At 40.8% G+C, this 23,730-nt stretch overlaps 1 protein-coding gene and 1 long non-coding RNA gene across 3 annotated transcripts in view; one reads left to right on the top strand and one right to left on the bottom strand.

Moving 5' to 3' along the window:
* The window catches only part of LOC133540816 (uncharacterized), a 322,729-nt gene that overhangs the window by 109,274 nt on the left and 189,725 nt on the right, over window positions 1-23,730 (bottom strand). The window lies entirely within an intron of this gene.
* LOC133540809 (desmoplakin-A-like) overlaps window positions 5,088-23,730 on the top strand; it is a 67,476-nt gene continuing 48,833 nt past the window's right edge. For both annotated transcript variants that reach the window (XM_061883759.1, XM_061883760.1), the window contains exons 1-5: window positions 5,088-5,434; window positions 11,478-11,565; window positions 17,048-17,169; window positions 20,772-20,922; window positions 21,043-21,168. In XM_061883759.1, coding sequence (XP_061739743.1) covers window positions 5,226-5,434; window positions 11,478-11,565; window positions 17,048-17,169; window positions 20,772-20,922; window positions 21,043-21,168 — 696 coding nt within the window. In that variant the 5' untranslated portion in view covers window positions 5,088-5,225. The remainder of the gene's footprint in view (window positions 5,435-11,477; window positions 11,566-17,047; window positions 17,170-20,771; window positions 20,923-21,042; window positions 21,169-23,730) is intronic.

The following is a 23,730-nucleotide window of genomic DNA, read 5'->3' on the forward strand; positions in this document are numbered from 1 at the left end:
GTCCAGTCCATAGTGGACCCACCATAATAGTGAGAGTCAAGTCCATAGTGGATCTAACATAATAGTGTGAGAGTCCAGTCCATAGTGGATCTAACATAATAGTGTGAGAGTCCAGTCCATAGTGGATCTAACATAATAGTGTGAGAGTCCAGTCCATAGTGGATCTAACATAATAGTGAAAGTCCAGTCCATAGTGGATCTAACATAATAGTAAGAGTCCAGTCCATAGTGGATCTAACATAATAGTGTGAGAGTCCAGTCCATAGTGGATCTAACATAATAGTGATAGTCCAGTCCATAGTGGATCTAACATAATATCAATCAATCAATCAATGTTTACTTATACAGCCCTAAATCACTAGTGTCTCAAAGGGCTGCACAAACCACTACGACATCCTCGGTAGGGCCACATAAGGGCAAGGAAAACTCACACCCAGTGGGACATCGGTGACAATAATGACCCAGTGGGACGTCGGTGTAATTAGATTTATAAAGCCTTTTTCTCGGCAGTCAAAGTGCATTACAATGAAGTGAGAACCCATCATTTATTCACTCCACTGCAAAGAGTCAGTGTTCAAAAACAAGAAAATAAAAAAAAAGAGGGGTATTTTATTTGAACGAAGCAAAATTATTTGCCAATAGCAGTGACGTGCTGTCAGGGGAGGCAAGTGAGGCAGTGCCTCACCTGCCACCAGGTGGCTTAACCCTGAGATGTAGTAATGAAATAAAATACGTTTTAATATTTCTCTTTTGGTTTATGCTTTCTATGTGATTTTGGTGTGGTTCCTGTATATTTTGATCATTTTCATGGTCAAAACCGTGGAAATTCCATGTTTCCTGATCAAAACAATGCAGCAGACGAGAAGTGAGTCAGCGGTATAGCTCGGCCGTGCAAGCAACTTGAGGGTTCCAGATTCGATCCCCACTTCCGCCATCCTAGTGACTGCCGTTGTTTCCTTGGGCAAGACAATTTACCCAGTGCCACCCACACTGGTTTAAATGTAACTTATATATTGGGTTTCACTATGTAAAAGGGCTTTGAGTCACCAGAGAAAAGCTCTATATAAATATAATTCACTTCACTTCACACAGGCGGTCCCTCCACGGCTACACACAGTGTGTATTGGGCGTGTGCGTGAGGGGGCGCATGCTTGTTGCCACGTGGGAAAAGGAAAAACATGAGGCAGCAAGTACCTGTGCCTCAAAATAGGGGGCGATATATTGTCAACTTGTAGTTCAATGCCTCAGCAGTACTCTGACTCGCCACACTGGGTGAAGTGGGGGCGCTCAAGCTAGCAGACACAGGTCTCTCCAGCGGAATCAGCATGTTAAATGTTTGAATATTTACTGTACTGTGCCAACTTTAATACTTTATGAGTACGTATTTTGTCTTGTTTCATTGGAAATAAAACAACAAAGTCCATCCGTTTTAATTATGAGACACTATTGCGTCAAAGTTTTCATGCTTGAAATAAGAAAGCATTACTTTAAAAAAGTACTTTTATACTTGTGAGTGTTGATGACTCACACAGCTTTGCAACACTTGATATTCTAGTTTCAAGTATGTTTTACTCAATATAGGTAATACAATCTCAGCAACAAGCAGTAATATCTTACTGAGATCATTTAGGACCAAAACACTTTAAACAAGTAAAACACTCTAACATAAAATCTGCTTAGTGTGAAGAATTATCTTTTCAGACAGAAAATAAGCAAATATCACCTTTATTTTTGATATTTAATCTCAGATTTCAGGTTTTGCAGTGTCCACATGGACGGTGGTAAGCTACTTTTATAGCCACGGCTGCCTCTGATGGAAGCAATGTGCGCCCACTGCCTCGCCGCCTACCACGAACCTGAAACCCTAAAGCTGGTGCCACAACCACTTTTCCCACCGCGCCGTCGTGTTTTCAACAATAGCAAAGGAAAGCAAAAGTGTAGCCATAAAGGTCCCCTTAATACAGTATGCAAAACATTGACTGATAAAACAACATACACATCATTTGGTGGTCATATGTGACCACCAAATATCAAAATATTTTAGTACTAACTAGAAATATAGTGGTAGTAAAACATTTGGGTACATACTGTAACGTAATATTTTCGGGTCTCCCCATGTCTAGCATTAAAAGATTACAGTTGGTACAAAATGCGGCTGCTAGACTTTTGACAAGAACAAGAAAGTTTGATCATATTACGCCTGTACTGGCTCACCTGCACTGGCTTCCTGTGCACTTAAGATGTGACTTTAAGGTTTTACTACTTACGTATAAAATACTACACGGTCTAGCTCCATCCTATCTTGCCGATTGTATTGTACCATATGTCCCGGCAAGAAATCTGCGTTCAAAAGACTCCGGCTTATTAGTGATTCCTAGAGCCCAAAAAAAGTCTGCGGGCTATAGAGCGTTTTCCGTTCGGGCTCCAGTACTCTGGAATGCCCTCCCGGTAACAGTTCGAGATGCTACCTCAGTAGAAGCATTTAAGTCTCACCTTAAAACTCATTTGTATACTCGAGCCTTTAAATAGATTCCCTTTTTAGACCAGTTGATCTGCCGTTTCTTTTCTTTTTCTTCAATGTCCCACTCTCCCTTGTGGAGGGGGTCCGGTCCGATCCGGTGGCCATGTACTGCTTGCCTGTGTATCGGCTGGGGACATCTCTGCGCTGCCGATCCGCCTCCGCTTCGGATGGTTTCCTGCTGGCTCCGCTGTGAACGGGACTCTCGCTGCTGTGTTGGATCCGCTTTGGACTGGACTCTCGTGACATTATGGATTGAACTTTCACAGTATCATGTTAGACCCGCTCGACATCCATTGCTTTCCTCCTCTCCAAGGTTCTCATAGTCATCATTGTCACCGACATCCCACTGGGTCATTATTGTCACCGATGTCCCACTGGGTGTGAGTTTTCCCTGCCCTTATATGGGCCTACCGAGGATGTTGTAGTGGTTTGTGCAGCCCTTTGAGACACTAGTGATTTAGGGCTATATAAGTGAACATTGATTGATTGATTGATATATATCAGCCCTGCAAAAAAGAATGTAGTTTATTTTCATGCTGTGAAAATGTAGTACTGGTTGTAGTGTAATGATCCCGACTGATTATTGCATGTAATTGCCACTCATTTCTTGTCTTTTGACATGATTAGAAAGGACATGTTTAATTGTTTTCCTTTTCACAGTCTGACAGAAATAATCATGCCACTTCTCAGACAACCAGCAAGTCCTGCAGGTGTGTGAAAGCGTGTCTGTGCACGTAAGTGTGTGTGTGTGTGTGTGTGCATGTGTGTGTCAGGAGAAAGTTTTCAATCATCTTAGTGTTGCTGAGTTATGCTGAAAATTGCTGTGCGGCGCGACTGCTTGTGTAACATTGCGTTCAGGCATCTGTTCCCTGAAATATTTGAAATGTCAGTTTTCGAATTTTTGCTTTTTTTAGGTCAAGGCAAGTGTTGTCTTAAAGGAGGGATCATATTTTAGGTCACCAAGGCAAACATTATTTTCTTTGGATGCATGGGCTCCAAAGCATGCATATACAGATCCATCTATCCATCCATACATCCATCTTCTTCCGCTTATCCGAGGTCGGGTCGCGGGGGCAACAGCCTAAGCAGGGAAGCCTAGACATCCCTCTCCCCAGCCACTCCGTCTAGCTCTTCCCGGGGGATCCCGAGGCGTTCCCAGGCCAGCCGGGAGACATAGTCTTCCCAACGTGTCCTGGGTCTTCCCCGTGGCCTCCTACCGGTTGGACGTGCCCTAAAAACCTCCCTCGGGAGGCGTTAATTATATTATTTTGATTTTGATTTGACTCAAACTGTAACTCCTAGATGGATATGAGAAAGTTATTCGCCCGCAACAGAGAAGAAGAAGCAGGAATGAGAGATGTAAGTGAAGTCCTAGCTAGCTAGGCAACATCATTGTCTTAAGTTGATGCTAAGTTAGCTAACGTTCTTCCTTGTATCAAGACAAACATATTCATTTGCTGTACGAGCGGTCAAGGGAATTTCCAATGAACATGAAACATAATGTTGGTTATTGTCTGCTGCTTCTGCATCAATGATGATTTGGAGTAAGCATGTGTGAGTTGAGTGCTTCTCAAATGGTTTATCTTCAGGAAGAAAAACATTTTTCCATATCACCAAGTCGTGAGCCCAAATTTTTTAATCATTCAAGTTTATTTGACAGAAAAATAGCACAGTAGACTTGTCTTGTTAATCGGTGTGACTTTGACTAAAATAATCTTGTTTTGTCACCAGAAAAATGGCTACAGCTAAAGCATCTGGTTTTGTTTTCAGAAAAAATAGTAACATTCCTGTATTTGTTTTCAGAAAGATGGCTGAAAATATCGGGTTTTGTTGCCCCATTTAGATTTAAAAAAAAATATTTCCATGTCTGTCCTGAGTCCTCCTCCAACTTGTTAGTCAGTTTGCCTTTTGCTAAAATACTCACTATTATTATTATTGTTTTGTGTATATTTTATAGTTTTGTGTATCTGAAATAGGATTAGCCAGATTGCCATAAATGGAAATTAAATAATATAAAAGAACCCAGAGATGTAGGGGTGCTTTATTTTTTGTTTTACTTTTGTAGATGTTAAATTTGCAGATGATTACTGCAATAAATATTTCAAAAAGATTCATTGCTCTTCCTTTTTTGCTTTTACCAGTAGCAGTTTAGAAGTGTGGAGCAAAAAAGTGCACAAGTAGGCATTAGTTCATTTCAGGTGGTTAATCAAAGATCCATACAACATAATCTGATATGATTTCATAGTTTAAAGCACATTTTATGTATTTTTTATGATAAATAAGTGCCAAAAATGTTTTTCCTTCCGCTGTGCACGCTCGCATGAATTATTTGTGCCCCAGGTGTGCCCCAGTACAGTATTAGGTCTAGTGACGCCCCTGCTATACAAGTACGTATTTTCTATTGTTTCACAACAAAATCCATTTGGCTGTTAAAAAAAGATAAAAATAAAAACATTTCTGCCCCCAGCAGGCTTAGGAGTGGCTCTCAAGGGAAAGGGAGATATTTTTTTTTGTTTGACTGTGCAGGTTGACTAGAAGGTGTGGTTACCGCCGGCTCCAAAAAAAAACAAGCCTGCCGGAGCTTGGGTGCAGTCTGCTCCTGGGAACCTGAGCTGACAGCTGGCAGCAAAGGAAGTGACCTGCATGGCTTCAAGTCCTGTCGTTTCCCACTCTATCGTCCCAAGGCCTCGACCGGCTCACCAGAATGAGTCAGTACGATTCCCAGAACACACTGAATCGAAGAAGCGACCTGACCGCCGGGGGGTCCATCCGCTACTCCCGGAGAGAGTTTGTGCACGGAGGTGGTAATGGATACAACTCCATGGAGAGATACAACACCTTTTCCAAGTCTTCAGTCGGAGGACTGCCGTTAGACCCAGGAGGAACGGCAGGTGCCATTAAAGGCGGACTGAGGTATGTTTGAATAAGATTTACTTTTAGCCATCTATAATGGGCCACCGGGTGTTAAATGCTGTGGAAAAATTGAATGGAATGGCGGTTCTTTGGTCAAAACTTTGCATAGATTATGTTTTACAGCAGGGGTGCCCATTACGTCGATCGCAATCGACTGGTCGATCTCGGAGGGTGTGTCAGTCGATCTCAAGCCAGGCATTAAAAAATATACATAAAAATGAGCAATCATCAATCATACCAAGACTTCACTTTCGTCAGTTGTTTGACATTCTCGGCACCCGAGGATCTTGTGAGATGACGCTGGCTGCTGCGAGCTCATATTTAAGAAAAAAATCACAAACAGGGCGGACGCAGAGAAACACATTTTATTTCTAGAGACTCCGTACCTACTGTCAAAACTCTAAAGACCGACAGCACAGTTCCTGTCTTCACCATAAAAGACCTGTTTCATCCTGCCTGTGCTAACAAAATAAGAGTCTCAGAAAGCTAGCATGCACAAGCTAGCAAGCTACGGAGTTTGATGCCAATGTATTTCTCCCCCGCCCTCAGCGACCGCTTTCTCACTTGCTTGCCCACCCGCACAGTCACTGACGTCACTCACCTGCTGCCAGACATTAAAGGGCCACACACATATGCTACTCTCATAACAAAGTGTTTAAAAACGAGTATGCAAGTTGGACAAATGAGATGCCAAATCCAACCACTTTCATGTGGTATTGGACAGAAAGGAGGACTTTTTTTTCTCCTCCATTCGAAAATGCGGACGTTATCAGCACCACTGTCTAATTCCAATCAATGCAAGTCATCAGAATCAAATACACCAACTTATATTCTTGTCTTCATGAAAGAAAGGAATCTATGTGTGTTAAACATGCTTGTATTATCATTAAACACCATTAACTTGTTAACAAAAATGTCTCTTTCATAAATAAATAAATATAAATTATAAATAGGAATGAGGTAGATCTCCTCGACTTGGTCAATTGAAAAGTAGCTCGCCTGCAGAAAAAGTGTGAGCGCCCCTGTTTTACAGACCATCTTCGAGTTGCTTCCTTACTGTCTATTCAGGATGCGGGTTTTAGGGGCGGTCTTATTTACATGCCTCCACTTTGACTGCGTCTTCTGCCCGTCATCCATGTTGTAATTGTTAGCGCTTCCAAGTCTACTGACAGATATAGATTAATTACAGAATAACTTTGTATTAGAAATGATAACAATGCACATGCTCGTACATGCATGTGCATGTACGAGCCAGTCTGCCCCGCAACAGAGAAAATGAAGGAACTTATCGACGGCAGCGTCAAACTGTAATGGCGGATTCATGCAAAGCTCTTCGAGTAAAACTTTTCCATATATGGAGATATATGTCAGCAATTGAAAACATTTTACACATTGGGTAAATTCCGAACGGCTGGTTTGGAGGAAGTATAAAAGATAAATAAATAAATAAAATAAATGGGTTGTACTTGTATAGCGCTTTTCTACCTTCAAGGTACTCAAAGCGCTTTGACACTACTTCCACATTTACCCATTCACACACACATTCACACACTGATGGAGGGAGCTGCCATGCAAGACGCCAACCAGCACCCATCAGGAGTAAGGGTGAAGTGTCTTGCTCAGGACACAACGGACGTGACGAGGTTGGTACTAGGTGGGATTTGAACCAGGGACCCTCGGGTTGCGCACGGCCACTCTTCCACTGCGCCACGCCAAGATTGTTTGATTTCTAATTTTTGGAACTCATGCAAATTTAAAATAGTTTATATAGCGCTTTTTCTCAAGTGACTCAAAGCGCTTAACATAGTGAAACCCAATATCTAAGTTACATTCAAACCAGTGTGGGTGGCACTGGAAGCAGGTGGGTAAAGTGTCTTGCCCAAGGACACAACGGCAGTGACTAGGATGGCGGAAGCGGGAATCGAACCTGCAACCCTCAAGTTGCTGGCACAGCCACTCTACCAACCGAGCTATACCGCCCCACAAAATACACCAAAACATGTACCAATAGGTAGGAAAAGTTTTTTTTGCATAATAGGTCCCCTTTAACCGGAACACATGTAACCTTTCAGGTTTGTATCTAATTCTATGGACATGTAAACAGGTATAAGATAGACTTAGACGTAGACATGGACTGAGACAAACTGTATTGATCCACAAGGGAAATTGTTTCACACAAAGGATAATGCACACAGGGGCACAAAAATAGGGCACAGAGTGAATTTTACAAAAGTTAAATACTTTCAGAGGGGCTTCACGGTGGCAGAGGGGTTAGTGCGTCTGCCTCACAATACGAAGTTCCTGCAGTCCTGGGTTCAAATCCAGGCTTGGGATCTTTCTGTGTGGAGTTTTCATGTTCTCCCCGTGAATGCGTGGGTTCCCTCCGGGTACTCCGGCTTCCTCCCACCTCCAAAGACATGCACCTGGGGATAGGTTGATTGGCAACACTAAATTGGTGTGAATGTTGTCTGTCTATCTGTGTTGGCCCTGCGATGAGGTGGCGACTTGTCCAGGGTGTACCCTGCCTTCCGCCCGATTGTAGCTGAGATAGGCGCCAGCGCCCCCTGTGACCCCGAAAGGGAATAAGCGGTAGAAAATGGATGGATGGATGGAAGTACTTTCAGATACACACAGCTCCAAAGGAATCCCATATTGAAAGTACAATTTGGATTCAAACCATATCCATCCATCCATCCATTCTTCCATCCACCCATCCACCCATCCATCCATTTTCTACCCCTTGTCCCTTATCTTCCCCATGTAAATCTGCAAATTGAGTGGCCTAGTGGTTAGAGTGTTAGAGACTATTGATTTTGTATCAACAACTCTAACAGGGACTATATATCGAGTTTATTAGGCAGGATTTATTTTTTGCCGCTTTGCCACAGGCTCTAAATATTAAAGTATTAGACGTACGTTTTAGTACTAACATGATTATTAACCTCAGCACTGAAGGGCGGTTGCTTTCATGCTTAATGTCAACAAACACAAGTCACCAAAACCAAAAGTATATCGCCAAAAGTTACATTTTCGGGGTATTGTGGGAAACCATGAATTGATAAACATGGACCCCGACTTAAACAAGTTGAAAAACTTATTCGGGTGTTACCATTTAGTGGTCAATTGTACGGAAAATGTACTGTACTGTGCAATCTACAAATAAAAGTTTCATCAATCAATCAATCAATCAATCAATCAATCAATCAATCAATCAATCAATCAATCAATCAATCAATCAAAACCAGAGGAGGCAATTCAAACCACAGGCTAGAGTAGAAACCATATGTACATTCTCAAACCAATGTGCATATTTTATGAATAATTTCATAAAAACCAAATAGTAATGCAACAAACCTGGCCTACCTTGATAACTAACACTTAGTTAAACTGTCAAGTATCATTCTTCAACCCCTTATACCCTTTGAAAAAGCTGCATTTATACTTACACAGTAGTATATACATCTACATTGTAATAGTTACAGTAAGAATTATCATCCCCCTTTACTTTGATGCCAAGTTCATTCATGTAAGTCTTGCAGATGCAGAAAAAAATACATTGAGTTTATTTAAAAATGGACAATCCATATTGATGAACATTTAACATATAATTACCGTATTTTTCAGACCACAGGGCGCACTGGATTATAAGGCGCACTGCCGAGGAATGGTTTATTTTTTATCTTTTTTCATATATTTGGCGCACGGGATTGTAGGGCGCATTAACCTTCGTCTTGTGTTAGGGTCGGCACCGACCCGTTTTAGTTTTTAAATGCATAAAAGAACCACATAAATTTATTTTTATGCATCAAGGCTTTTTGACTTTGTCAGGAACCTCTATTTCAACAAAATAAAACGTGTTTTTTTTTGTTTCACTAAATTATAAAATGCTCTGGTTGAAATTATGACATTGGTGTTGTTAGGGTCGGTTTCGACCCAGTTATAAAAAATAAGACTATAAAGCACTAAGTAGAGCCAAAACTGAACACACTGACGGCCAGCTCCTCTCCCAATCATGTGAGCTTTAGTGGATCCTCATTTTACCTTGTTATCCAGTACAAAAACAAACAAAATTTACGTGGTTCTTTTATGCATTTAAAAACTAAAATGTCCAGACATTTGAGGTCAATTCAGTATAGATTTGCTACTATGTTAAAATTATTAAAATGAAAAAATAAATAAAACAAATTTATTTAAGAGATGTGTTCTAATACCCCTCAGTAATGGTCAGGTAACACAACAACCTTTTTTTTATTTATACGATTCTCTTGAGGTTCGTTTTACCATTTTTTTCAATTGAAATCGAGGGGTATACTGACAAAAAAAAAGGCCCAATGGCCCACACCAAAAATATTAAAACCAATATTTTCATTGATAAGGAAACCTAACAAGGTAACCAAGAGATGAGAAACAAATTGGATGATAGATAATTGTTTTTAGTGTATTTTACAGCTGATTTAAGAAATGGGTCAAAACCGACCCGTTAACATAAGAGATGGTAACAGAAAGCTAACACAAGAGGAAGGTTAAAGGAGTCATATTATTTCTCAAGGTTCAAGGTTCAAAGTTTATTTGTCACATGCAGACTACACCACCGTGAAATGCTTTTTTCCATGCTCTTCAGATGTTGCGTACATTCATTCCAAATGGAAAACACTTCTTTGCGGTTTACATAACATGTAATGGTGGTTCTTTGGTCAAAATGTTGCATAGATTATGTTTTACAGATCATCTTCAAGCCGCTTTCTGACAGTCGCTTCAGGATGCGCCGTTTTGTAGGCGGTCTTATTTTCACGGCTCACCTTCGGCAGCGTCTTTTCTCCGTCATCTTTGTTGTAACGGTGTGGCGTGCAAGGATGGGAGTGGAAGAAGTGTCAAAAGATGGAGCTAACTGATTTAATGACATTCAGACTTTACCTAAATCAACAACGGAGCACCATCTCCTCATCCGTGAAAAACCGTCCGACCGAAACTCTAATAACTAAAGTACCTTGGGTGAATAATGTAAACTCACTATACCGGTATGTTTTAGCGCTTTCATGGCAAGTTTACCAACAGCTATAAATAAGATCTTTACACTACTTTATATTAGAAATGGCAACAGCGGAAGATTAATGTCCAATAACAAGAAGATAGAAACTTTAGGACTTATACAGATCCCAAATACAGATCAGCAGGTACCAAAAGGTGAGAAAAGTTGTTTTTGCATAAAATTGCAAAACAAAATGCCAGATAATATGTTTTACCGTATACACACACCATAATAATACTCGTATGTTTAATGCGCCGACAATCCTTGAAGTGGTGTGGCTTCATAGCTTACCAAAGTTGTACGAAAACATTTTGATAGATTTTTGAGCGCCATGGTGTTGTATATTTTCAATGGAATGTTGGTGTTGTTTACTTGAGTCGTGTTGCCATCATATTGCAGTCTACACCTATCTCTTATGTGTGACTACCATCTACTACACTTATGATTACACCATGTACCAAATAAAATAGCTTGGAGGTCGGTAAGCTTAACCAAACTTATTCCTTACATAACGCGCACTGTCGAGTTTTGAGGAAAAAAAAAAGAGTTAGGTGCGCTTTATAGTCCGGAATATACGGTATGTGATATTATAGCCAATTAATTTTGAATACATCGTTTAAGCAAACCCTCTAGTGTTATATTAATGAGATACCAGAAGACAGATCTGTTGCAGTACACTTCTATGTATCCTAGTAATTAAAACACATTGACCTGCCAGAATATTATGACTACTTTTGTAATATATTGAGAGCTAGTGAAATACTGTAGTTGTATTAAAACTGTCACTATCCAGAATGTGGGTGTCTTTTGCAGGGTTCTGCTGTGCAACAACGCATTATTATTACATTAATTCAGGGAATATCATGAGTGAGCAGTTTTATATTTGTAAAAATAGTTTTGATACAGCCACTCTGTTGGTTCTAATTAAAATGTTCATGTTTATTAATATAGTATCAGGGTATTATTCATTCCTTCAATGATCAATGTATCTGCATTTTGTTCTGCTCTCCACAGTGGCGTCAATGATATCCACCAAAGAGCAGCGTCCCTTCAAGCCCAGTGCCAGGAGGACTTAAGGAGAGCTGAATTTGCTCTACAGTCCGTGAGTCAATATTGATTCTTGTCCCTCTTTGACTCTCTTCTCAAGCAGTACACAAAAGAGTAGTGTTCAGAGCGTTTTTTGTTACAAAAAAGGCTATTGTCACAAAAAGAAATGGTTGCTGTAATGTGAGTAAGGTCTGGCAGCGGCAGTTTGTAATACTAGTCAGGCTGAAAAGGACATGACGTCGTCTGGTATATTATGTGAAGAAACAGTGGCACCAAGTGGTGTAGTTTAATACTACAACAAATTAATAAAATTGATTTTGTGTAGTATATATGTGTGTGCGCGTGTGTGTATATCCATCCATCCATTTTCTACCGCTTATTCCCTTTTGGGGTCGCGAGTGCCTATCTCAGCTACAATCGGGCGGAAGGCGGGGTACACCCTGGACAAGTCGCCACCTCATCGCAGGGCCAACACAGATAGACAGACAACATTCACACTCACATACACACAGTAGGGCCAATTTAGTGTTGCCAATCAACCTATCCCCAGGTGCATGTCTTTGGAAGTGGGAGGAAGCCGGAGTACCCGGAGGGAACCCACGCAGTCACGGGGAGGACATGCAAACTCCACACAGAAAGATCCCGAGCCCGGGATTGAACCCAGGACTACTCAGGACCTTCGTATTGTGAGGCAGACGCATTAACCCCTCTGCCACCGTGAAGCCCAAGAATAGACATTTGAAAGGCAATTTAAAATAAATAAAGAATAGTGAACAACAGGCTGGATAAGTGTACGTTATATGAGGCATAAATAACCAACTGAGAAGGTGCCTGCTATGTTAATGTAACATATTATGGGAAGGGTCATTCAAATAATTATAACATATAGAACATGCTGTAGTTACCAAACAATCTGTCGCTCCTCATCGATAAATCCCATGAAATCGTATACGTCTAGTCCAGGGGTAGGAACCTATGGCTCTAGAGCCAGATGTGGTTCTTTTAATGACTGCATCTGGCTCTCAGATAAATCTTAGTTGACGTTGCTTAACGCGATAATTATGAATAATTTCGCTGGTAATCACAGTGCTAAAAATAACGTGCAAAACATAAAACATTCTCATGCATTTATATCCATCCATCCGTTTTTCTACCGCACCTGTTCAAGAAGTCGCATTAATGGTAAGAAGTATTTTATGTCACGATAGGGGGGGTGGGGGTGGGTTGCAGCTTGCTGCGGGGTCGTTCTCCCAGGAAGGCAGACGGACTACTCGGGACATGGCCTTTAGTTAAAAACATGATTTAATTTTAACTAAAAAAATATACAAACAAAAATTGCTCACAGCGGAGGCACAACTTGGGCTAAAGAACAAAGCTAACGCATAAACAGTCAAACAAAACATACTTTGCATGGCATGAAGCACGAAACTATGGCAAGGCATGAAACCAAGTCAGCACAGGGCGACTGACTGGCAAAGACGAGCTTAAATACTGCCTCTGATTAGTGCTCGGGGAAGAGGCAGTGAGCGGGCGCTTTGTCCACCAGAGACAGGTGGACAAAATGAGTAGCCAAGGAAACCAGACAAGGGAGTGGAAAAAAACAGGAACTTAAAGAGTCCAAAGGACAAACAGCACATGGCCAAACAAAAACATGATCAACAGATATGACATTTTATTTATTATTGGTTAGCTTTAGAATAACAATGTTATTAAAAAGGATGAGAGACTTATTATACTCTAAAAATGTTGGTCTTACTTAAAAATGCACGCATTTAGTGTATTCAGTTTTAAAAAACATTATATGGCTCTCACAAAAATACATTTTGAAATATTTGGCTTTCATGGCTCTCTCAGCCAAAAAGGTTCCCGACCCCTGGTCTAGTCTCTTAGGTGAATGAGCTGAATAATATTATTTGGTATTTTACAGGAATGTGTTAATAATTTCACACATAAGTCGCTCCTAAGTATAAGTCACACCCCTGGCCAAACTATGAAAAAAACTGCGACTTATAGTCCGAAAAATACGGTATATATATATATATATATATATATATATATATATATATATATATATATATATATATATATATGTCTTGATTGGATTATCCAGAGAATAGTGCTCGATACCGTGGTAGAGCGCAATATGTAGGTGTGGGAAAAATCACAAGACTACTTCATCTCTACAGAACTGTTTCATGAGGGGTTCCCTCAATCATCAGGAGATTTTTTCTCCTGATGATTGAGGGAACATATATATATATATATATATAAATATATATATATATATATATATATATATATATATATATATATATATATATATATTGTACCTTTAAACAGTCTATTTATTTGTCCCCTTGACATAGTGAATTCACACATAAAACTTTTTTGCAATGTTTTTTGGTATTGAATTGGTGTTACTTTAATATCCAATGGATATAATATGAAGACAAATCAAGGTAAACCAATAGAAAGGTCAATAGTCCTTTGAAGGCATGACGTACTTCCAAGAGTTAACAAAGGGCAGCGCAGCAAGTGATTAGCACGTACGTTTGGCCTATAGCCAGGAGAGTGTAAGTTCTAATATTAAAGGGGAGCTTCACTTAGGGGAATTTCGCCCATCGCTCACGGTCTTTATGTAAGACAAGAAGACATTAGTTTTCTTTTTAATGAACTCTAAATAGTAAATAAATGTGATCAAAAGTCTGTTTACAATGTAGCCTATGGTCGTCGCTCTATTCTGCCTATAAAGCCCTTGAAAACATTCAAAAAACTCCATTAAAGTTTTATAAACATGCTGTAAATATATATGTAATGTATAATAACATTTGATATATACGTATTTTGCTCAGGCATTAATTTCAAAAACACATCACAACATCATTGATTACTACTCAATGCAGACTTCAAGAGAGCCAATGAACATAATAAAGCATAACTTACTGTACAATGTCTTCTGTCATTAGGATGCAGACTGAAATAATCTTGTTATGGTCCCGTTTAAATAGATAATGACTCTTAATCTTCGTGGAGAAAAGGAGAGTTGCACCAAACGTCTTTTCTTTCCGGTGTCAAGCGAAACAAGTGCTCGCTGCGAAATAAGTTCCCAACGTGTATCGTTTCATATATTTAGCGACTTAAGGGGCGAAATATATGCCCACCATATTGTATACAGTGTGTATGGGACGGGTTGCCAAATAATTGCCCCCGTGGATTTGCTCATATTGTTAGCTAGAAGAAAAACCGTATCGTACCAAAGTTAGTGTGATATATAACGTCTTAGGCTATTAAATATGGAGAAAAGGCAGGAGGAAACAAATAAGATCAGTAGTTTTAATTTTGGTGAGTTAAGCTTTTAAAAATAGTAAACGGTCTCTCTCTCGCTACACACATGTTGGTTTGACATTGACGCCGCCCTGCCAAAAAATTACCCGGCGCACCTGTGGACTGCGCACAAATTTGCCTTGACACCGGGCCTAAATTGGCTGTCAAAGTGTACCAACTTGTCGGACTATGTCCTCATCCTTCTACTATCCAGGTGAGAGGTATGGTTTATGATCCAAAATAAACTTCCACAAGCAACGAGGCAAGGAAGCAACTAACGAGTCGATTTTGACAATATTTTTTTACACAAGCTCGTGTTCACAGCGCCGCTATAAATGGTTAATCTGCGTTGACACTTTTAATAACGGTATAGCGTACCATACCATACCAACTTTATTTATAAAGCCCTTCAAAAACCACCACAGTTGAAGAAAAAAGGGCTGTACACCACAAAGAAAATAGAGGCAAAGGACAGACAAAAAAATAACATTTAAAACAGAAGTAAAATACACATTGAAAAAGTAAATAACAATTACCCTAAGAACAATTTGTTGGATAAAAAGCAGTTAAACAAGTTAAAAACAGTTAAAAAAGTTAAAAAACAGTTTAAAGTCTCATGCTGGGTTAAAAGCCAGTGAATAAAAATGGGTTATAAGAAGGGTCTTAAAAGTAGGCAAAGAAGGGGCATGTCTCACATAGAGAGGGAGATGGTTCCAGAGTTTGGGTCCCAACGGTATCACTAATACTTGGTTAATATTTAAGTCACAAAATGTAAATAGAGTATTGTTGGCGGATTTTGGATGGTTATTTTTTGGATTTTATGGGCTGAATAGAGGACCTCCCATTGGCTCCATTGTAAGCAGACTTGTATTTACAAAAAAAATAAATAAATAAATACAGTCGTTGTCATGTCTTTCATAATGATTGTGAACCGTAGGCAAAATTCCAAAAAAAAGTGCAATTCTTCTTAAAGGACTACATTTTTATTTTTTTATTTTATTTTTTTCCAAGATGGTGCTGCTGTAGTGGCTGCTGTAGGCAGGAGCTCTGTGCTCTTGTGTCATCCTTTTGTGTTTCCCTCTTGTTTTCATGTGTTATTATATTTTTTTGCCTTTTGGTCCGGGACCCTTTGGGACTGTGTGACAAGGGGTGGCACTTTCGTGACCTCTGCGGTGCTTTTTTGTGGACTTCTGGATCTGCCTCCCGGGAACCTTTTGGCCATGGAGACCAGCTGCAGGGTCTCTGCCACACCGGTGCCGGTTTGGAGGGACTGGAGGAGATGTGGATGAGGGGACAGCTGCGGAGCTAGCACTGAGCGCCGGGACGGAGAGGCTTGGCGGTGTCTTGGTTGGGTGAGCAGGTGTCGGACACCTCAGTCACCTTGGACGTATCCTCGCTCATCCATGCGGACTGGACACTGGCCGAGAGTGGAGTCGGCTATCTTGGTTGCTTTGTTGGGTCTGCTCCTGTCTCCGGCCATGCTCCCTCCACCCCAGCGGACGATGGCGTGGAACACCGCAGAGGCCACCACAGTGGATATGTTTCTCTTACTTTTAATTCATAGCTGTATGTAGAAGTGTCTGCTTGTATCTGCTGCTTTAATGTCTTTAATGTCCTCTGTCTTCTTTGATGTTTCCCTCTTACACACATGTAAGAGGAAGTGTACTATGGCTATGAGTTGTTTTTTTCCCTTGGCCTCAGTCTGCACCCCCTCTCCAGGGCCCAGGCTAAGACCGATTTTTTTTGTTTTGTTTTTTATTTATTTTTTTATTTTATTTTAATCTTCTATTTTTTTTCTCCCCCCTCCTCCCCTTGTTTACCTGTATCTCATCTTTTTTGTAAGGGGCGCTGGAAGCCGGCAGACCCGTCAGCGATCCTGTTCTGTCTCCCTGTAATGTTTGTCTGATCTTGAACGGATTGTGCTGACAATTTTAATTTTCCTGACGTAATAAATAAAGTACTATCTAATCTAATCTATCAACAGCCACTCTTTTTACTCGGGATGCTCTGTTTGTATTTCACAGTCCAAAAGACATACATTCAATTAATTGGATACTAAAAATTGTTTGAATGGTTTTTTTTGCTTATGTGTCCTGTGATCCCACGGGGATCGAGCCCATTCTTAACCCTCAACTGGATGAACGATTGAGAATAAATGAAGAGGGATTGTTTCTCGCCAATACTGTCATGAAATATGTGTTCATGTATTTCAGGGTGATTCTACAGCTGATGCAGAGCGCTACATGTTGAGGGCCAAAGGCACTATTGATCATCTGAAGAACTATGCCATGGACCTGAGACAGATGGGACAGCCACATGACAATGTTGTCAAAAGGTACACTTTAATTTTTATTCTTTATAATTTAGTTTCTTGTTTGTGAAACAAGTTTATATTCATATATGTTCGAACAAATTAAGTATATTAATTAAGCACCCCCTACGACCCCAAAAGGGACAAGCGATTGAAAATGGATGGATGGAATTGCCAGCAAGTTTGGTATTGTTAAAATAACTTTGCAATTGTAGAACAAGTTGTATTGATACTTAAACCAGTATTGGTTTTAGAAAATGTTGACTGTAAAACACAGACATAACACAATTGTGGAGGTTGCCCTCCAGCGGGTTCTTCGGACCACCAAGCACCGACATGACAGCCCGGATCAGGGTTACACCACTGTTTTATTTTTTCCAAAATAGTTCAGCAATTTTCTTTTTGTATCTCAGGCTCGATCTCGCTTCTGCTCCATCTCCAACCCCTTTTAACAGAGCGACAGGTGATTAGATAACCAGGCCCAGCTGGGCCATCTACGCACCTGTCGCTGATCTTGAAGCCGGTCCTGGCTCCCTCCGCGTCGCTGCAGGTCCTCAGGCCACACCCCTACAACAATATTTTTGGAGATCTTGTTTGTATTATATGTTTCTCAAGCCAATCTTCAGATTTTTTTACACTCTTATTTTTTTTTTTTTAAGTGTTATAGGTTTTTATCCGATACTGATATAGAACAAAAATACACAAAAAATCTGTTGGAAGCTAAAATATCAATAATTTCTATATTGCTAAAAAAAACATGAGTTAATAATACAACAAATGTTCTATTAATCCACAAAAAAACTAAACTGCTCATCATTAATTACTATTCTTTAGTCTGATTTAGGTGGTCATTGCTCTCTTAGTACTGAATAAAGGTGAGTTATACCTGCAACCTGAGGGAAGTGGGCTGTAGTGTGGAGTGTATGAGTCCTGTCAGTGGCTAATTGCATATTTTCAGATCTGACTCTTCTGTTGTAGATGTGTGAGAGTGGTTCCTGTTACTGTCGAATAATTTTACTGCTAAACTTTAAGATCTTATTGAGTCTGTTCCGATGCTGAGTCACCCATACCAGGCTGTTATATTGAATGGCAAAACTGTATAAGACGCGTGCAATTTTTCAGGATTTACGTAGATCCCAAGTACAGATCAACAGGTACCAGAATGTAAGAAAAGTTGCTTTTTCATAATACTGCGAAAAAAAAATGCCAGACAATATGTCTTACCTTATACACACACCATAATAATACTTGTATGTTTAATGTGCCGACAATCCTTCAAGTGGTGCGGCTTCAAAGTCGTACAAAAACATTTTTCCATATTTTTTTTGATGGAACATTTAAAATGTTGGTGTTGTTTACTTGAGACCCATCATACTGCAGACTACACTTATCTCTTATGTTTGACTGCCATCTACTGGCCATACTTATCATTACACCAGATTTTAAGTGCGCCTTACAGTCCGGAAAATACGGTACACACCTCGTTAAAATTATGTTCCAATTGGCATCTAAATAATCTATAGTTGAAACTCTTCTGAAAACCAGGAATAAAGCCATCAATCAATGTTTACTTATATAACCCTAAATCACGAGTGTCTCAAAGGGCTGCACAAGATGTCCTCGGCTCAGATCCCACATCAGGGCAATAAAAAAAACTCAACCCAATGGGATGACAAAGACAAACTTTGGAGGGGACCGCAGATGTGGGGACCCCCACCCCTAGGCGACCGGTGCAAGGAAGTGGAATTAGACTTAGACTTAGACAAACTTTATTGATCCACAAGGGAAATTGTTCCGCACAGTAGCTCAGTTACAAATGATGGAAAAGATGGAAAGGACAATGCAGGTATAAAATAGATGTGACTCTTCCTGGCTATATTGTACACCCCCGCCCACCTCAACCGACGCACGGGGGGTGGGGGGAATTGGTGCTAGCGGGGTGTATAATATAGCCAAGAAGAGTCACGGATGCATGGGATTGTGGGTATTTGTTATGTTCTGTTTATGTTGAGTTACCGTGAGGATGTTCTCCCGAAATGTGTTTGTCATTCTTGTTTGGTGTGGGTTCACAGTGTGGCGCATATTAGTAAGAATGTTAAAGTTGTTTATATCACAACCTTCAGCGTAACCTGTATGGCTGTTGAACAACTATGCCTTGCAGTCGAGTATGTGTATCTGCGGAAGCCACATATAACATGTTACTGGGCTGGCAAGCCGTTTGTACATGTTGTACAAGGTGTCAAAAGCAGCGGCTTCACATCTCGCCCTTAGTTTTGTTATCTGGGTGACCATCAGCAGATGACCGCGAGAATAGTTGCTTTGAGAATTAGGGATCCTCCCGAAAAACTTGGGAGGGTTGACAAGCATCAAGCGGCATTCATATAAAAAGTCGCAGGCCGCACTAACATTCATTTTCTTATCAAGGTGCGGCGTGTGTCTAAGACCCCTGGTATACACATAGCACAAAGCAAAAAAAAAAAAAAACTTTTTATGCTGTGGGATCTTTCTGTGTGGAGTTTGCATGTTCTCCCCGTGACTGCGTGGGTTCCCTCCGGGTACTCCGGCTTCCTCCCACTTCCAAAGACATGCACCTGGGGATAGGTTGATTGGCAACACTAAATTGGCCCTAGTGTGTGAATGTGAGTGTGAATGTTGTCTGTCTATCTGTGTTGGCCCTGCGATGAGGTGGCGACTTGTCCAGGGTGTACCCCGCCTTCCGCCCGATTGTAGCTGAGATAGGCGCCAGCGCCCCCCGTGACCCCGAAAGGGAATAAGCGGTAGAAAATGGATGGATGGATATTTCATTTTAAATTTCAAAAGAGTTTTGTAGCTCCCATTGTCTTCTTTATTTTGTGAAACGGGTCAAAATGGCTCTTTGCGTGGTAAAGGTTGCCGACCCCTGGTATAGGATATATACTGATGTATTATATTATATATTTATATCTTATATACGATATATAAAAAAGTAAGTTCTTGCTCTCCAGGCATGTAAAAACTGTGCCAGTAAGTGGAAACTGTAAAAAACATCCATCCATCCATCCTTCCATTTTCTACCGCTTGTTCCCTTTTTTTTGGGGTCGTGGGGGGCGCTGGCGCCTATCTCAGCTACAATCGGGCGGAAGGCGGGGTACACCCTGGACAAGTCGCCACCTCATCGCAGGGCCAACACAGATAGACAGACAACATTCACATTCACAAACTAGGGCCAAAACATAACGTTGAAAATAAAAAAATGCGTGTTACCTCAAAAAAAACAAATGCAAAGATTAACATTGAAAATCATGTATACAAAAATCCACATAAAATATATATATATTTTTATATCTGTTTTCTTTTTTTAAATGTAACATTTTACAATACCGACACTTGTTTCCATGTAAAGGCATCTTTTCCTACAATGCCAAGTTTGTTTTTATACACAAAAATTACTGACCCCGTATAGGTGTATACCACCACATGTGTCCCAAAGTTCAATTAAGGATTCTGATTTTGATTAAGTAAGATGTAAGGATGATACTTAACTTTTCCAGGTTAAGTAAGATGTAAGGATGATACTTAACTTTTCCAGGGAGATGATGCATGTGTTGTCTGTTTCTCCATCCCAATCCATTTTGACGACTATTCAGTTGGGAAGTTTGTAACGACCAGTTGAAGGGGGTCCACTTGGCCATGACTGGCTCCATGCAGAGGAGGAGGAGTGCTAAAGGAAGCTCTGGGTCCTGGGAAGAACCGGGTCGCAGCTTTCACGATGCAGTGGCCTGGATTACGCAGCAAAAGGTAAGTCACTGAGAGAGAGTGATAGAAATATGTCTTGGTTCGGCTGGTCACAGGGTTTTGTAAATGTAACCGATTAAGTTTCGCAAACATGTATGATCATAAAATGACTTGTTTTCTCAGCATCTGATTGGAACTTCTTCCTGGGGAGAGGATCCTCTAGGCATAGAGAAGCATTTAATCCTTCACCAGAGGTTTCACAACTCCATCCAGAACAGCCCTGAAGTGGAACGAGCCAGGAATGACTTGGTTGGTTAAAAAAATCGTATCGTATTATTGTTACTACATGAAACCTTGCTTATGAGAAGTGAAGTGAAGTGAATTATATTTATATAGCGCTTTTCTCTAGTGACTCAAAGCGCTTTACATAGTGAAACCCAATATTTAAGTTACATTTAAACCAGTGTGGGTGGCACTGGGAGCAGGTGGGTAAAGTGTCTTGCCCAAGGACACAACGGCAGTGACTGGCTGGCAGAAGCGGGAATCGAACCTGCAACCCTCAAGTTGCTGGCACGGCCACTCTACCAACCGAGCTATACCGGAAATGTCAACAACACGATTATTGATCACTTTTAGCGTCATTCATAATTCTTTACATGATCAATCATTTTGCAATGAGTTTGGATTCTGAAAAAACAAATAAGCACAAAATAACACATTTTTGTAAAAATGTTTGCAAAGTCGTGCCAATTGTTCACAATTATTATTTGAGACATGACAATAGATGTTTTTTTTTATTAAATACATGCGATCAAAAGTCCGCTCACAATGGAGCCTGTGGGAACCGTTCAATTCAATCAATCAATCAATGTTTATTTATATAGCCCCAAATCACAAATGTCTCAAAGGACTGCACAAATCATTACGACTACAACATCCTCGGAAGAACCCACAAAAGGGCAAGGAAAACTCACACCCAGTGGGCAGGGAGAATTCACATCCAGTGGGACGCCAGTGACAATGCTGACTATGAGAAACCTTGGAGAGGACCTCAGATGTGGGCAACCCCCCCCCCCCCCCCCCCCCCCCTCTAGGAGACCGAAAGCAATGAATGTCGAGCGGGTCTAACATGATACTGTGAAAGTTCAATCCATAGTGGCTCCAACACAGCCGCGAGAGTTCAGTTCAAAGCGGATCCAAGACAGCAGCGAGAGTCCCGTCCACAGGAAACCATCCCAAGCGGAGGCGGATCAGCAGCGTAGAGATGTCCCCAATCGATACAGGCGAGCAGTCCATCCTGGGTCCCGACGAGCGGTCCATCCTGGGTCTCGACTCTGGACGGCCAGTACTTCATCCATGGTCATCGGACCGGACCCCCTCCACAAGGGAGGGGGGGACATAGGAGAAAGAAAAGAAGCGGCAGATCAACTGGTCTAAAAAGGAGGTCTATTTAAAGGCTAGAGTATACAGATGAGTTTTAAGGTGAGACTTAAATGCTTCTACTGAGGTAGCATCTCGAACTGTTACCGGGAGGGCATTCCAAAATACTGGAGACCGAACGGAAAACGCTCTATAGCCCGCAGACTTTTTTTTTGGGCTCTAGGAATCACTAATAAGCCAGAGTCTTTTGAAGGCAGATTTCTTGCCGGGACATATGGTACAATACAATCGGCAAGATAGGCTGGAGCTAGACCATGTAGTATTTTATACGTAATTAGTAAAACCTTAAAGTCACATCTTAAGTGCACAGGAAGCCAGTGCAGGTGAGCCAGTACAGGCGTAATGTGATCAAACTTTCTTGTTCTTGTCAAAAGTCTAGCAGCCGCATTTTGTACCAACTGTAATCTTTCAATTCTGCCTATAGAGCCCTTAAAAAAACATACAAACACCTACATTGGGGGTTTGTATACATGATGTAAGTAGATGTGCAATGTAGTTATGAGAATATTTATAATATATATTATTTACGTATTTTGATCATTTTAAGCATACCCAGCACAATAATTAAAAAAATGCATCACGTTTGCCTTTTTTCCCATCACTGCAGACTTCTTGAGAGCCAACAAACATAATAAAACATCACTTACTGTACAAAGTCTGCTGTCAGTAGGATGCGGACTGCTGGAATGTTCATATATTCCTATTTAGATGAAAAATGTCTCAATATCCTCGAGGTGTGGTGGGGCACCAAACGTCTTTCGTGTCGTTTTCGCCAGTTCTGGGTCCCTAAATGGCTGTCACAGTGTACCAACTTGTCAGATTACATCCTCAGCTATCTACTTTCCTGGTGATCGGCATGATCTATGATCGACAATAAACTTACAGGCAGCAGGGAAGCGAGGAAGCAGCAGACCACTTAATGATGTAAACATACAGTAGGGACATACAATAGTGATCACGTCGTCGCTATAAATAGTTTGTCTGTGTTAGCACATACACCGTATTTCCTTGAATGTAATATGCGCCTGCCTTGAAAATTACTGCCGGGTCAAACTTGCGCCCCAAATTTATTAACGCATGCTTACTTTTACCGCCGGGTCAAAGTCGTGACGTCACGAGTGACGCTTCCCCTGTAATCATTTCCAAAATGACAGAGGAGTTTTTTTTTTTTTTTGCTTTTACTATTTGTAAACCAGGGGTCTTGTTCCACAGCCATACAGATCACACTGATGGTTGTGATTTAAAACAACTTGTCTTTAACACTCTTACTAATATGCGCTACACTCTGTGAACCCACACCAAACACATTTCTGGAGAACATTGGCTCTGTAACACATTATAAACGCAACATAAGAATTACCCATAATTCCAATGCATCCATGACTCTTTGGCTATATTATACACCCCTCTAGCACCAACCCCCCCACCCCC

The sequence above is a fragment of the Nerophis ophidion genome, linkage group LG22 (genome assembly GCF_033978795.1).
Source record: "Nerophis ophidion isolate RoL-2023_Sa linkage group LG22, RoL_Noph_v1.0, whole genome shotgun sequence".
In the NCBI taxonomy this organism is placed as follows: Eukaryota; Metazoa; Chordata; class Actinopteri; order Syngnathiformes; family Syngnathidae; genus Nerophis; species Nerophis ophidion.